The sequence below is a fragment of the Haliotis cracherodii genome, unplaced genomic scaffold, assembly GCF_022045235.1.
Source record: "Haliotis cracherodii isolate W230 unplaced genomic scaffold, xgHalCrac1.p SCAF_17, whole genome shotgun sequence".
Classification (NCBI taxonomy): domain Eukaryota; kingdom Metazoa; phylum Mollusca; class Gastropoda; order Lepetellida; family Haliotidae; genus Haliotis; species Haliotis cracherodii.
In genome coordinates, this window is record NW_027266272.1 from 21133794 (window position 1) to 21148707 (window position 14914).

General features: G+C 39.6%; 1 protein-coding gene and 1 pseudogene across 1 annotated transcript; both read right to left on the reverse strand.

Annotated features, from left to right (window-relative positions):
* Window positions 1-803: 803 nt before the first annotated feature.
* On the reverse strand, window positions 804-4012 carry LOC139464678 (uncharacterized; annotated as a pseudogene).
* On the reverse strand, window positions 3562-14698 carry LOC139464954 (serine/threonine-protein kinase 16-like). The gene is made up of 8 exons (XM_071246586.1): window positions 14638-14698; window positions 12957-13118; window positions 11820-12060; window positions 10349-10488; window positions 9457-9577; window positions 8431-8526; window positions 6981-7105; window positions 3562-5061 (listed from the first exon to the last, which is right to left on the reverse strand). Exons 2-8 carry the CDS (start codon window positions 13064-13066, stop codon window positions 4935-4937), a joined length of 960 nt encoding a protein of 319 aa, XP_071102687.1. The 5' UTR covers window positions 13067-13118; window positions 14638-14698; the 3' UTR covers window positions 3562-4934.
* Window positions 14699-14914: the final 216 nt, after the last annotated feature.

Genomic DNA, 14914 nt, shown 5'->3' on the forward strand with positions numbered 1-14914 from the left:
AACTGTGTATGTGTTTACAAAGTGACATACTCATATATAAACAGAAACTGAAGATCTAATGATGTGTTTGTTGTTCCATGGCACTAGTTATAAGACTATCCATTCAATAGCTCCATCTGCCCATGTTTCCTTAACCATCAAGTGCAGCCATGAGGTTATCTCATTTAAAATCAGATCTTCGTTCTCACTACCGCTGAACAAAGATTTAAAGACATCCCAGTGAGGGTCATGTCAGAACGACCTTTCATCTGACCAAGCAGAGCATCGCTTATCAGATCATGAAAGTGACAGTTGGAATGGGATTTTTGATCATGCAACCTCGAAAAAAAAACCACAGGATATTCGGAACGAGTTTTGGGCTTTATGCCTGTATTCATACAATCTGGACCATCTATTAGCCATTCCAGAATGTTCTTTTGTTCAGTTTTTAAGTTTTTAATGGAGTATATGTCAAAATATGATTCGAAGCATAATCGCCAGGTTGAAACTTGGGCTGTCAAGCTCGATTAAGCTGCCTTCTGATTGGCTATTATAAACTACTTGTAAGTTGTTAGTCATTCCATTAGTCGGTCAAAGTTCGCGAAAGGTCGGTCTGACGTGACCCGTAATGGGATGTCCTCAGATCTTTGTTTAACGGCAGCGAGAACTAAGATCTGATTTTAATGAGATTGAGCCATGAGGAGAAACAGTGTTCTTATACCAACATTGTAGCAGATATTCATAGTAATCTTGACATACATTTTAAAATTAGATCAATCCAAAAGATTGAGTTAGTGAGTGAATATTGTTTTATTTCCATTTTAGCAATATCATGGCAGAGACACCAGTACTAGGCTTCACACATTGTACCCATGTGTAAAAGATTGATGGAAGTTCAGGATATATGGAAAAAAATCTCATTAAAATCAGATCTTAGTTCTCGCTACCGCTAAACAAAGATCTGAGGACATCCCATTACGGGTCATGTCAGAACGACCTTTCATCCGACCAATCAGAGCATCACTTACCAGATTATGAAAGTGACAGTCGGAATTTGATTTCTAATCATGCAACCTCGAAAACTTTAACTCCGAACGATAGTTACGGGTTTAACGACTGAATCCATACAATCTAGACTATCTATTAGCCATTCCTGAATGTTCTTTTGTTCAGGTTTCAAACTTGTAATCGAGAATTTGTCAAAATATGTTTCGAAGCGGGAGCCAATTTGAAATTAGTGCCGTAAATCACGAGAAAGCTGCCTTCTGATTGGTCATTCCATTGGTCAGTCAAAGTTCGTGCAAGTTCGGTCTGTCGGTCTATGGGATGTCCTCAGATCTTTGTTTAGCGGTAGCGAGAACTAAGATCTGATTTTCATGAGATTGGTATGGAAATAAAGAAGGGTGGGGCTTATGTGTTTTTCATGTGTATAGAGTGACATAATCATGGTGCAACCAGCAAATATTATACCACAAATACGGAGTGAAGCCACCGTAACATAAACTTGAAACAACAAATTGGTTGAATCTGTTTACATAAACACAAAATTATCGACATAAACACCTAAATCCCTATAAAATAAGCTACCACCTCATTCATCAGCTGTAGAAAACCACCAACGTAATGTTTGCTGTCATTGCCTACCTTATTCTCATTATGTCACAAATTTCGGGCACATTGGCCAAGCAGATTCTGAAACTTCCATTCAGCATATGGTTCTTATCGTCACAAAGAATATTCTCTTTTCTTAGTCAAGTGTTCTTCCCAAAAACTGAACGAGTGGGGACAGGGACCCCTTCAGCATTAAAAAAATTTGGAAAATGAGACACTAAAAAGAGGAAATTTACATTCAATAACAGCTGCAACAGATGCGTGAGTGATGTAACAATTTTTGAGACAGTCAGTAGCCCCCATAACTATATATAATAAACCTAGCTACATGAACGCGCCCTATGTGCCACTGAGTGTAAAAATTATGCATCAATCATAAACTTATTGCATGAATCCCGCAAGGTCACAACCTCGGCACAACGCTGCTTAAGTCATCCAATTTCTGTGTTGACAGATGAATAGATTGTATACATTATCATTTATAATAAAACCAAATAAATATATAATATAATTTTTTAAACTGACTGAAATCGTCACTCTGCTTAACAGGGGAGGACACCATGAATAAAATCAAACCAAGTCCAAGATTCTTTTCGGATTAGGATGGTATGTACTTTGTTTCAGGGGCATATAGAAGCTGTCCTGACAATAAGACAGGGTTCACTTGCGGAATTCAACTTCTTTAGTTTTTTAACGTGATGTTTCAGCACAGCAGACTCTTGCTTGACAAAGGGTAAAGCATCCTTCATTGGTTTAAGAAACAAAATTTTAATTTTGGGGGAATTTCACAAAAACTTTCAGAAAAACAGTTGAGGCTTGAGTAGAATTCCTTTTGCCGTTACAGTTATTGTTTTGAAACTATCAGTATTCATATTGTGACAATTTGATGTTTTCACTATAAAATAGTACACATTTCCAAGAATCAGACTGACAAGCATGGTTTGTTTTCACACAAGTCTTACCTATGCGTCAATCTGATTCAAAGCAAGTCCAGGCAAAGCAGACACTAATGCAATGAATTTCATTCAGGAAGCATAGTGGAGTGTGTTAATCTTTTGGGACAGTTGTACCTTCCACTGAAGAAGGTTTTTATGCCATAAACAGTTGATCAGATACAAAACAGTTTTAGTAAGATGACTTAGTTACCGTTCAGGATTTTTCAAACCATGACATCATTATACAAAAGGTTATCAAAAGATCTGAATGTATCTTGAAACATGAATTCAATAGAGGAATATTTTATTATTTCTAGCAACCCGTTCCAGAAAGCAATCATTGTTTCACAACTGTCATATGTCAATTATCCTGAACAAATCGTAATGCCTGTGTCCCCACCATGGCCTGTGTCCCCACCATGGCCTGTGTCCCCACCATGGCCTGTGTCCCCCCATGGCCTGTGTCCCCACCATGGCCTGTGTCCCCACCATGGCCTGTGTCCCCACCATGGCTTGTGTCCCCACCATGGCCTGTGTCCCACCATGGCCTGTGTCCCCACCATGGCCTGTGTCCCCACCATGGCCTGTGTCCCCGCCATGGCTTGTGTCCCACCATGGCCTGTGTCCCCACCATGGCCTGTGTCCCACCATGGCCCGTGTCCTACCGTGACCCGTGTCCCCACCATGGCCTGTGTCCCCACCATGACCTGTGTCCCACCATGGCTTGTGTCCCACCATGACCTGTGTCCCCACCATGGCCTGTGTCCCCACCATGACCTGTGTCCCCACCATGGCCTGTGTCCCCACCATGGCCTGTGTCCCCACCATGACCTGAGTACCCACCATGGTCTGTGTCCCACCATGGTCTGTGTCCCACCATGGCCTGTGTCCCCACCATGGCCTGTGTCCCCACCATGGCCTGTGTCCCCACCATGGCCTGTGTCCCCACCGTGGCCTGTGTCCCCACCATGGCTTGTGTCCCCACCGTGGCCTGTGTCCCCACCATGGCCTGTGTCCCCACCGTGGCCTGTGTCCCCACCATGGCCTGTGTCCCCACCATGGCCTGTGTCCCCACCATGGCCTGTGTCCCCCCCATGGCCTGTGTCCCCACCGTGGCCTGTGTCCCCACCATGGCTTGTATCAACAAGGTGTGCGGCTATACCCCTTGAGATCTCCGAATACCAACACACTGCACATACACATAGTATATTATAAATATGTAAAAAAGCCTATCAAATATGAAAATTGATCACATCCTTCTAAGAAAACAAAACATTCAAAATTAACAATGATTTCATATCATAATTCATATCATATCATGTACTTATGATACTGATCACAGCCAATGAAATTGTTTGATTTAATGTGACAAACACAACCTATACAAAATTGACCCAAAATCAAAACAGCATCAGATAAAAACACTTACCGTATTTCCTCAATTAAATTCCTGGACAAATCTTTCAGAAACTCTTTACCCCTGCCATTATTATAATTGGGGAGAATTCCGTGCATAAAAACTACCCAACGATAATTGTGGTCTGCCATTTAAATGAGGAATTACGGTAATACCCTCTGAGGCTAGAAGTCTGAAACATTGACCAGTCCTTATGAACAGGAACCTAGTAAAATCCTAGATATTTTATATATTTGTATACTTATCCTGCATTACTTCTTAAAGCATCTACTGCTTGTTCTTAACAGAAAGAAGAGCTGTGTGAGGTCTTGCTGAAGAAGAAGTTGTTTCAACTAGCTGTGAGGACAACCTTATCACACAGCTCCCACGTGACCACGGAACTGATGACATCATGGATCAGCATATTAATCACTTTAACATATTAAAATCCATTAAACTAAATCATCTGATGACACGTTTTTGCCAGAAAACTATTAACTTCTTAATGTTTGGATAACAAATGCAAATTGTTCAACAAATTATGTGCTATCAGATTTTTATTCTAAGTGCATCCCCCTTTTACAAAGAGCTGTATCTGCACTTGCATTGTATCTATGGGAATAGAACCCAGGTCTCAGGCATCAGGAGCCAACCACTGGGCCATCCAGTCTCACCCTTAAGTTAACCTAACTTACTCTTAATACATTTCGACACATGTTAACTTGTCTCTAGCAGTGGGCTTGTGTTAATTTCTGATGCTGTAAATGGATGAGTAAGTCCGTTAAGTTCCATATCACAGTGTCTCCCACAACCAAGACAACCAATACATCAGAGACAATCACAGGAAGCAGACAGAATACTGTATCTGTTCTCTGAACAAAGACCATCGTTAATGGTAGGATGTTAGGGCAGATCACACGATGCATACGGTCAAGTCACATGACACAGAGGACAAGGATGAGTCACATGATATGAATAACTAATCACTTTGATCACATGACAAAGGGAGCCAATCAGACTCGGTTTTCACTTGCTTGTGTGACACTGTCCACTCGGGAAATAACTTGGTCAATAAATGGCCGCTCCATTACATTCACGGTCATCAGATAGAGAATCATATCTTCCACAGACTTGCTGAAACTGACAAAAAAGTGGGAAAATTTCAATATCTTACACACTAAACCACTTTTATATAGGTTACCCAAATCTCCTTTACATGTGAACTGTAATAACACACCGATACTATTTAACATGATTTAAATATTTGGTTTACAGATTTAAAAAAAAATCAATTTGGTTTGTGATCCAACAAAAATCAACATGAAATTGTAAAATTATGTTTAAATGTCATATTTAAGGCCAGAACTGTTTAAGGAGTAGTTAGGGAGTCCATTGATTCAAATTATATAGCTGGAAAACTTAACGACATAAAAACAAAATGAACAAAATAAATCATGTGAGCTCTCTTTTTGATTTTTAGTACTTCTATTTACTATTAGTTAAGAATGTTTGCTGGTGTTTTTTGTGTGCATTTTTGGCATTAACAGAGTAACTGAACTGTCCTGTATCTGGAGCCCTTTAAAAAGTCTTTCAAAGTCATCTGATGGATAATATGATGTTTGTTTGATGCTTAAAGATGCACTCAGCAATATTCCATCCATATGACAGTGATTCGTAAATAAACGAGACTGGCCCAGACAATCCAGGGATTGATATTGTGAAGAACGATCCACGCCATTGACACATTGACACGCCAACAACCAAATTACCGAGGCTGACCACCTGATCAATTTAGTCCAACTCTTACGACCAGGATAGATTGCTGGGGACCTATTCTAACCCTGAATGCATCACTGAGAATTGTAGACAAAGAGTTAAACTGTCGATGATACAGACAAGAATTGTAGACAAAGAGTTAAACTGTCAATACAGACGAGAATTGTAGACAAAGAGTTAAACTGTCAATACAGCCAAGAATTGTAGACAAAGAGTTAAACTGTCGATGATACAGACAAGAATTGTAGACAAAGAGTTAAACTGTCGATGATACATACAAGAATTGTAGACAAAGAGTTAAACTGTCGATGATACAGGCAAGAATTGTAGACAAAGAGTTAAACTGTCGATGATACAGCCAAGAATTGTAGACAAAGAGTTAAACTGTCGATGATACAGCTAAGAATTCAAGACAAACAATTCAACTGTCGATGATACAGCCAAGAATTGTAGACAAAGAGTTAAACTGTCGATGATACAGCCAAGAATTGTAGACAAAGAGTTAAACTGTCGATGATACAGACAAGAATTGTAGACAAAGAGTTAAACTGTCGATGATACAGACAAGAATTGTAGACAAAGAGTTAAACTGTCGATGATACAGACAAGAATTGTAGACAAAGAGTTAAACTGTCGATGATACAGACAAGAATTGTAGACAAAGAGTTAAACTGTCGATGATACAGACAAGAATTCAAGACAAAGAGTTAAAATGTCAATACAGCCAAGAATTCAAGACAAACAATTCAACTGTCGATGGATACAGACAAGAATTCAAGACAAAGAGTTAAACTGTCAATACAGCCAAGAATTGTAGACAAAGAGTTAAACTGTCAATACAGCCAAGAATTGTAGACAAAGAGTTAAACTGTCAATACAGCCAAGAATTCAAGACAAACAATTAAACTGTCGATGATACGGACAAGAATTGTAGACAAAGAGTTAAACTGTCAATACAGCCAAGAATTGTAGACAAAGAGTTAAACTGTCAATACAGCCAAGAATTCAAGACAAAGAGTTAAACTGTCAATACAGCCAAGAATTCAAGACAAACAATTAAACTGTCGATGATACAGACAAGAATTGTAGACAAAGAGTTAAACTGTCGATACAGCTGAGAATTCAATTCAAAGAGTTAAACTGTCGATGACGAAACCAAGAATTGTAGCTCTGCAACGTTCATTAAACTACAACATCACTGCACTGCAACTCATTGTGGAAGTCCCATGGCTAAACCCTTTGTGTATTGACTAGTACACTTGAAAACCACATAAATCACATACCTTGAATTTTCAGGGAATTTAACATTGCGTCCGAGTGAAGCCAGTGCGATACTATCCCCTCTTTGGTATGCCTTCTCAAAGGGAGACTCCAGGAAGGCCATAGCATACAGCACACAGCCCAGGCTCTGTCAACAAGACATGAAACATCAGGAATTGGTTGACATAACATGCATAATTTCTTACATTCAATGTCTCTTATCGTACCTTCATGTCAGAATGTTGTGATCTCATTGGTTCACATGATCTTGATAAAATACTATGAAATAATTTCTGTGGGGGAGAATAAATCTCTTTGTCCCGCCACGAAGAAAACTGGCTTCACAGGGTCTTCTGAGTGGAAGAACAAATCCCCTATACCCAGCCACAAAGAAAACTGGCTATACATGGATTTCTGAGTGGTAGAATAAATCCCTTATACCCAGCCACAAAGAAAACTGGCTATACATTGATTTCTGAGTGGTAGAATAAATCCCTTATACCCCGCCATGAAGAAAACTGGCTACACATGGATTTCTGAGTGGTAGAATAAATCCCTTATACCCAGCCACAAAGAAAACTGGCTATACATGGATTTCTGAGTGGTAGAATAAATCCCTTATACCCAGCCACAAAGAAAACTGGCTATACATTGATTTCTGAGTGGTAGAATAAATCCCTTATACCCCGCCATGAAGAAAACTGGCTATACATGGATTTCTGAGTGGTAGAATAAATCCCTTATACCCAGCCACAAAGAAAACTGGCTATACATGGATTTCTGAGTGGTAGAATAAATCCCTTATACCCCGCCAAGAAGAAAACTGGCCATACATGGATTTTTGAGTGGTAGAATAAATCCCTTACACCCTGTTACGAAGCAAAAAGCTGCACATTGTTTTACGAGTCAATGAAAGTCACGAGGCATAGCACAAGTTAGCCTCAGCTCAACCAAACATCTGTTTTCCATCAAATATTAATTTATTTTAATTCTTTTATAATGGCAGATTAAACATGGCAATATAAATTCTTTGTAGCAGTAGGACTTGGAGTATATGTGGAATCAAACCTAACGTGTGACGTATAATATCACATATAACCCCGTGTCATACTGCTAGAAGTTATAATCTAATCATAAAAGAACAGAGTTAGGCCCTCACAAATTCATTTTGGTTCTCCTCTACCCCAAACATTTGATTAAAATAATTTTGCTTGCAGTCAGACTCACACAGGAAAACTTCCAATCTTTTATTCCATTAGCTTATGAAATATTACATGCTGTTCTGAGTTTCCTGACATAACTGGGTCCTTAAGTTTTGCTGCTGTGTAATTTGAATCTATGGCCTCCCTATCTCCTCATTAAACAGATCTGGGGCCCTGATATTGTATACTCACCCAAATGTCTGTTCTTTCATCGATATTAGCGTTGGAGTCCACGTTAAACAGTTCCGGGGCCCTGATATTGTATACTCACCCAAATGTCTGTTCTTTCATCGATATTAGCGTTGGAGTCCACGTTAAACAGTTCGGGGGCTCTGTACAGCATAGAACACCTCTCTTCTGCCGTGTCCTGGAGTTACATACAGGTTAAATAGGTAGTTGTCATGGCAACCCTACACAGGACACCCTGGCAACCCTGCAAGGCCACCATGCCTTTTTAAAAACTGCACAATGATCGGAAAAGACATTGTTAATAAAAGGGGATTATTCCATGGACTGATCACCATATGGTACCTCACACATAAAGGAATTATTTTCACTTAAATCAATTAATGTTTCAAAACATTTTGATGCTGTCTAAAGATTTTCAAAGCATTTCCAAAATGTTTTGGGGAACTTGTGACCCCATCCTCGAGTATCCAGGGTACTATATCTCCATTCTATATTGATAAATACCCTAGACCCAATTGCTACCACAGCTTGAGTCGTATAGTATGATGCTACACATAGCAATCCAACCAAATTAAACTTGGGAATGAGAGAAATTATGGGCTTTGATAGAGATGGTGGTGATGGAGGTGGTGACATCACTTCTGAAAAGAAGCTACAGTGGGTTCAGGATATTATTTTCCTCATAATGGAAAGCTCTTATAATACCCTGGATAACTGAGGATGGAATGACCCCTGCAGTGCTAGGCCTGCCATGTTACATTCCAGTGTCTGAAATAACTGCCTGCCTGTCTGCCAGTGGCTGGTAACTTTTCTGTCGGACTGCATGAAAATTTCCTCCACCTGCCCGACTGTCTGGCAGATAATTTTTAGACTACTTTAAAACTCCTAGAAGATTCTCAAGTAATTGTTAGCATTATTTAAACTGAATCATGACGTGATTTGTTTCTTAATTTTTGCACTTTTTCAATATTTACAACGTCTGAATGTGGGCAGGTAACTTTGAAGATGGGCTGGCACCACTCACAGATCACCTGCCTGACTGTCTTGTACTTTGTAGGGTTCAAAAATTATTTCAAACACTGTGACACTGGATACCACGGATACTAACCTGCAGTGCCCGAGCCTCGCGGAGATTCCTGACATCCACCCTAGCTTTGGCTGCTGAGCCCAGATCCATCAACACTGGGGTTTCATCATCTGCTATCATGATGTTAGCCGGCTTCAGGTCTCTGTGAGTGAACGAGTGAATTTTGGTTAAAATCTGCTTTAAAAAGAACTGCAGTGTGTTGGCTTGTTATGGAAGGAAAGCCCACTGGCACTGAGCCAGCCAGTCCGTATTTTATCCCCCGAATACTAAGTGCCAGGCGGGATAACAAGTACCATCTCTTACATCTTGTGGTATGACACGGACGGGGATCGAACCCCCGGCCTTTAATTTTCCGGAGAACGCCCTATTCATTACACCACAGAGGCAGTATATGAGACCTTGTCAACCAATTTATTGAGAGACCAAGGGAACAAACCACGGGCAGATGCTCTATCCACTGCACCACAGAGGCAGTATATGAGACCCAGTTACCCAATTTATTGTGGGTCGAAGGGATCAAACCACGGGCAAACGCTCTATCCACTGCACCACAGAGGCAGTATATGAGACCCAGTCAACCACCGGGAAGATGCTCTATCCACTGCACCACAGAGGCAGTATATGAGACCCAGTTACCCAATTTATTGAGGAACCAAGGGATCAAACCACGGGCAAACGCTCTATCCACTGCACCACAGAGGCAGTATATGAGACCCAGTTACCCAATTTATTGAGGGACCAAGGGATCAAACCACGGGCAGACACTCTATCCACTACACCACAGAGGCAGTTTATGAGACCCAGTTACCCAATTTATTAAGGGACCAAGGGATCGAACACTGGGCAGATGCTCTATCCACTGCACCACAGAGGCAGTATATGGCAGCATGTGAGTGAAACACTACAATATCACCTGTGTGCATATGGAGGGTTGAATGAATGTAAAGCTCGGACACCATGACAGATGCCTAAGAACATTCTCCACAGCTTGTCCTCCGCCATCTTCTCAGACCTGGCGGTGAGGAACTCCATCTTGTCTTGTAGGCCGCCTCTCTGTGGGTGAGAGAGTGAAAGGAAATAAACTTTTTTTCAGATCTGTGGGTAGTGATGAGCATTCTAACCCGGAACCCGAAATTTTAATGTTTGAAATGAAATGTCCAAGGCCCTGTTCCACAAAGCGATCATAGTGCTAATTTGGTTGTAACTCCCATACTTTAACACAGGTTTATGATCAACATAGCACAAAAATCGCTTTGTGGAACAGGGCCCTGGACGTTTCATTTCAAATGTTAAAATTTTGGGGCACTGAACACTCAATAACACCTGTAGATCTGAATACACATGTTTATCAACATTTTTTTGTTTGTTTTTGTTTGTTCAAACTAATATGTAACCAAATAAACAGCAGTGTATCATAAACCTTGGAAAGGGCCTCCCTACATTAATAAGCATACGAACTCCTTTTGCCGCCATAACACGAGCTGCGCAGTAAAGCACATTCGTCACCACTCGCCTCTTTCCGTAACCTGCAAGAAGACTCGTCCCCCATACGATGAATGTTATGTGCGAAAATATGACAAACCAATCAGAACACGTGAATGATTTCAAGTTCTTCAAAAGGGAACCCCTCAGAAATAATATTTGATTTTACATATGTCTTGCATCTAAAAATATACCCAACAGTTAAATGTGTTCAATTATACTGTATAATTCTGCACGTCCCGATGTGCTTTAAATTGCATCTGAAATATATATAATATATGGGGAAATATTAGTGAACCATTATGCAACGAGTTGACAATTGTTTTAGGTATGCCTGTTTGCGCTAAGACAGAACCTGATCGCAAAAATGGCCATGAGAGGGGCACGATGTCGCTATTCAGCTTGTCCCTGAATAATACGAGTTGGTCACGAATGAGTAAAGCAGTGCCCTTGTAAAGGGAAGTAACTGCGTGCCATATTGGATCGCATTGTTGCGCTGCAGACTTTAGGATGGTGCAGGTGGTGCCAGAGAACCAAGACTATTATTTTTTTTAGTAAAGTAAAGTTACTCTGATAAATATTGATCAAACTTAAAACAAATTAATGTGGTGTCCATTTTGCCTGTGACGAACTAATTCAAATTTCAAATTTGAGATTGAGAAAGAAAAGATATTTATCAAAAAAGTATTCATCATCTGATTACACAGTAAAAAGTGAAAAGATAGCTGGGATTGATGTGAATCCCTACTAATGGTTTTCATCCAATCAGAATGCAGCATGTGTGTGCGCACATAAACACACACGCAGACACACGCACACGTGTCTTTTGGTATAACAGAGCCCGGGATCGAACTACTGACTTTCCTCTCTCTGAATGTGGGAAGTACTGTCCTTCTACCTACCCTATAATACGGCATGATGATGAACACCTCACTGGTGATGTCGAGTGTTTTGGTGTAGTGTCCGACAGGCTTCATGCAGTGAGCTTCAAGGGGCACGATGTTGTTGTGGTGAAATGTTCCCATGATCTCCACCTCTTGCATGGCCACCCTTTCATCATCCTTGGAGTGACACGTGATTCTCTTGAGGGCAAACAGCTTGTGAGACCGTGCCTCTTCTATCAGGTCAACATAACTGAACCCTCTGAAGAAGACATTGGAAAACATAGCACTTAATTTTTGGTCTTGACTTTGAAGCTTTAGGTAGTGAGTGTGTGTTTATTGTGTTTATTGAAGCACTTTGCAACATTCCAGCTATACGACACTGATCTGTGTATAATCGAGTCTGGACTAGGCAATCCAGTGATTGATATTGTGAGCAACTATTCACACCATCACATTACAATAACACACAATCAAACAAGTCACGAAGTTTGACCATCCAATTAACCAAGTCACTGAAACCTGACCATCCAATTAACAAAGTCACTGAAACCTGACCATCCAATCAACCAAGTCACTGAAACCTGACCATCCAATCAACCAAGTCACCGAGCATAACCACACTATCCATTTGGTCGCCTGCTACAAACAGCATAGGTTCCTGCATGGGTATATATTCCCATCACTTCATGGGTACTGGTAAATTGCAGTGCAGTTATTTGTAATTGCAATATCATGAGAGAAAATAATAAGTTACACTTTTTAGTTTGTGCTGACCACCCGATCCCGTTAGTCGCCTCTTACAACAAGCATAGTCGCCTTTTACGGCAAGCATGGGTTTTTGAAGACCTATTCTTACCCAGATCTTCACGGGTAGGATTAACTTCTCATCTTAATCCCTCTTATGTATGATAATTGTTGTTACTGTTAATCCATCACCTACCACATATAATTCTGTAGCATGTTCATTATTCAGTCTTTCTTGACAACGGTATAAAGATCTATACCTTAACGTCACTTTTAACAGTATAATAAAGAATTTTGTTATCTATAAACTTTTGCCTACTTTGACACAAACTTATATCAGACCCCAATTTTAAAACCTGCAACCCCAAAATTGAAGTGTAAATCAGATCTTGATCTTGTTGTCATTATTACCCTTCTCCAAGTCTTGACCGAATGTAGAAGTTCCTGTTGTCAATGTTGATTGATTCCTTGCCACAAATGCAGCCCATTTTTAACATCAAACTCAGTCCGAGTGTATTCATACGTGGTTGCTTGGCAACTATTCTTTATGAAGATGCTCCTTCATTTCACATCCTGTTATTTAAAAAAAATTAAAAGCATAGTCACAAAATAGTACCAAGGCAGGTAAATGTGTATCTCGCATCGTATTGTCTTAGAATGTTATCAATGCATTGATATATTGTGAGCCATGACATGTTAAAGCATAGTACCAAGGGAGGTAATGTGTATCTCACATCGTATTGTCTTTGAATGTTATTGATGCATCGATATATGGGGAACTGTGACATCCCTAACACATAGTACCAAGGGACTGCTGTTCACTAATTACCGTAATAAGCCCCCTGCTCCAATCAGCACACACTGGTAATGTGGTCTGTGAGTGAGAGGACAGTAGGAGCTCAACAATGTTTAACATTGTTCAAAGTGATATTCTTTAAACTTCAATATGGTAACATACATCAATATCACATTTGGTATGCAGTTCTGGGATAGGCCTTGTAAGAAATCTAATCTTAACATCAACAACACATTGTTCGAAATTAACATAACTCTGCTATTCCGAGACTTGTAAGATTCAGCAGGACGAGTTATTTCCTTGTAGACTACCACTTTTACCATTATGTACATGGCAGATCATTTCTGCGGACAGGTGAAAGTGTAAATTAAATTCTAACCCTACAGCAACAAAGATAAATGATGATGGTCCCTAAATGTAAAGGAAACTGTCAAGAATTATCATTTTTTGCCACAACTGATGACGATATTTACAATGTGAAACAAGTTATTAATTTTCTCAATTAATTCAATGCCATGACCAAATCAAAGTTACATTATGTGACATAATCATGGAAATTCAGCTCTTCTGGCCTACTGATATCTGATTTTCAAAATTACTGGCATTCATGATCAAATTTGAGTCCAATCACTGCTAATTGTGTGTTGCCACACACAAGTCCGATGTCCAGATGCCACATTGTGGAATCCTCATGATTAGAAAGGCGACAATGACAAATGCTTCCTGACCAAATATTTCCAAGCTGTCTTCTAACGTAAAATCAGGTATGCTGTCAAGAAGGAAACAACCACATGTAATGCCAGATTCTATTCAGGGTAATAACCTTAAGGAGACTGCATTGATATAATCAGGTGCTACAATAAACAAGCTTGTAATGGAAATATGTCACAAAATCATACTTGAAACTTGACACTTCATGCTGATTACGTCCATATACGCCTTACTGTTGAAACGAACTCAAATATTGATTTATCATGAAAAGACAAACCTATAAATAAATTTGACCCAGAATATAGTAAATCAAAAACCGGATAACGGATTTCAAAATGGTTCCATAATTATACTAATTATAACCGACAGACATTATATGCATAAAATCAAACGCTATCTAGCAGACGAATTTAGGGAGGTGATCAACTGCTCATACGCATATAAATATGAAAAAAGGTTTCTGTTGTGAACGTAAAACGTTCCGACTACCTAAAAAGACACATCACTTAAAATCCATATGGGGCATCACTAATTTAGATACATTACAAACTATATAAGCGGCATATAATCTAAAACGACACTTACACGAACATGTATTGATTGTTACAGCATTGGCTAGCCAAATGAAAACAAGCACCTGTCTTCTGCTACCGGAAGTGACATTGCATAGTCTATTACCCACTAAACTGCTTAACTAGTGTAAATTTGTATGGCATTTGAAGGGCAAAAAAACGTCATTTAAATTATATTTTCTTGTAGATTAATATATGTGACAATAACTTTATACATTATGCGAATTGTAACACCCACAAGTATTGAATAAATGACAAGAATTACAACATGATTGAAGGAGTTGTAATAA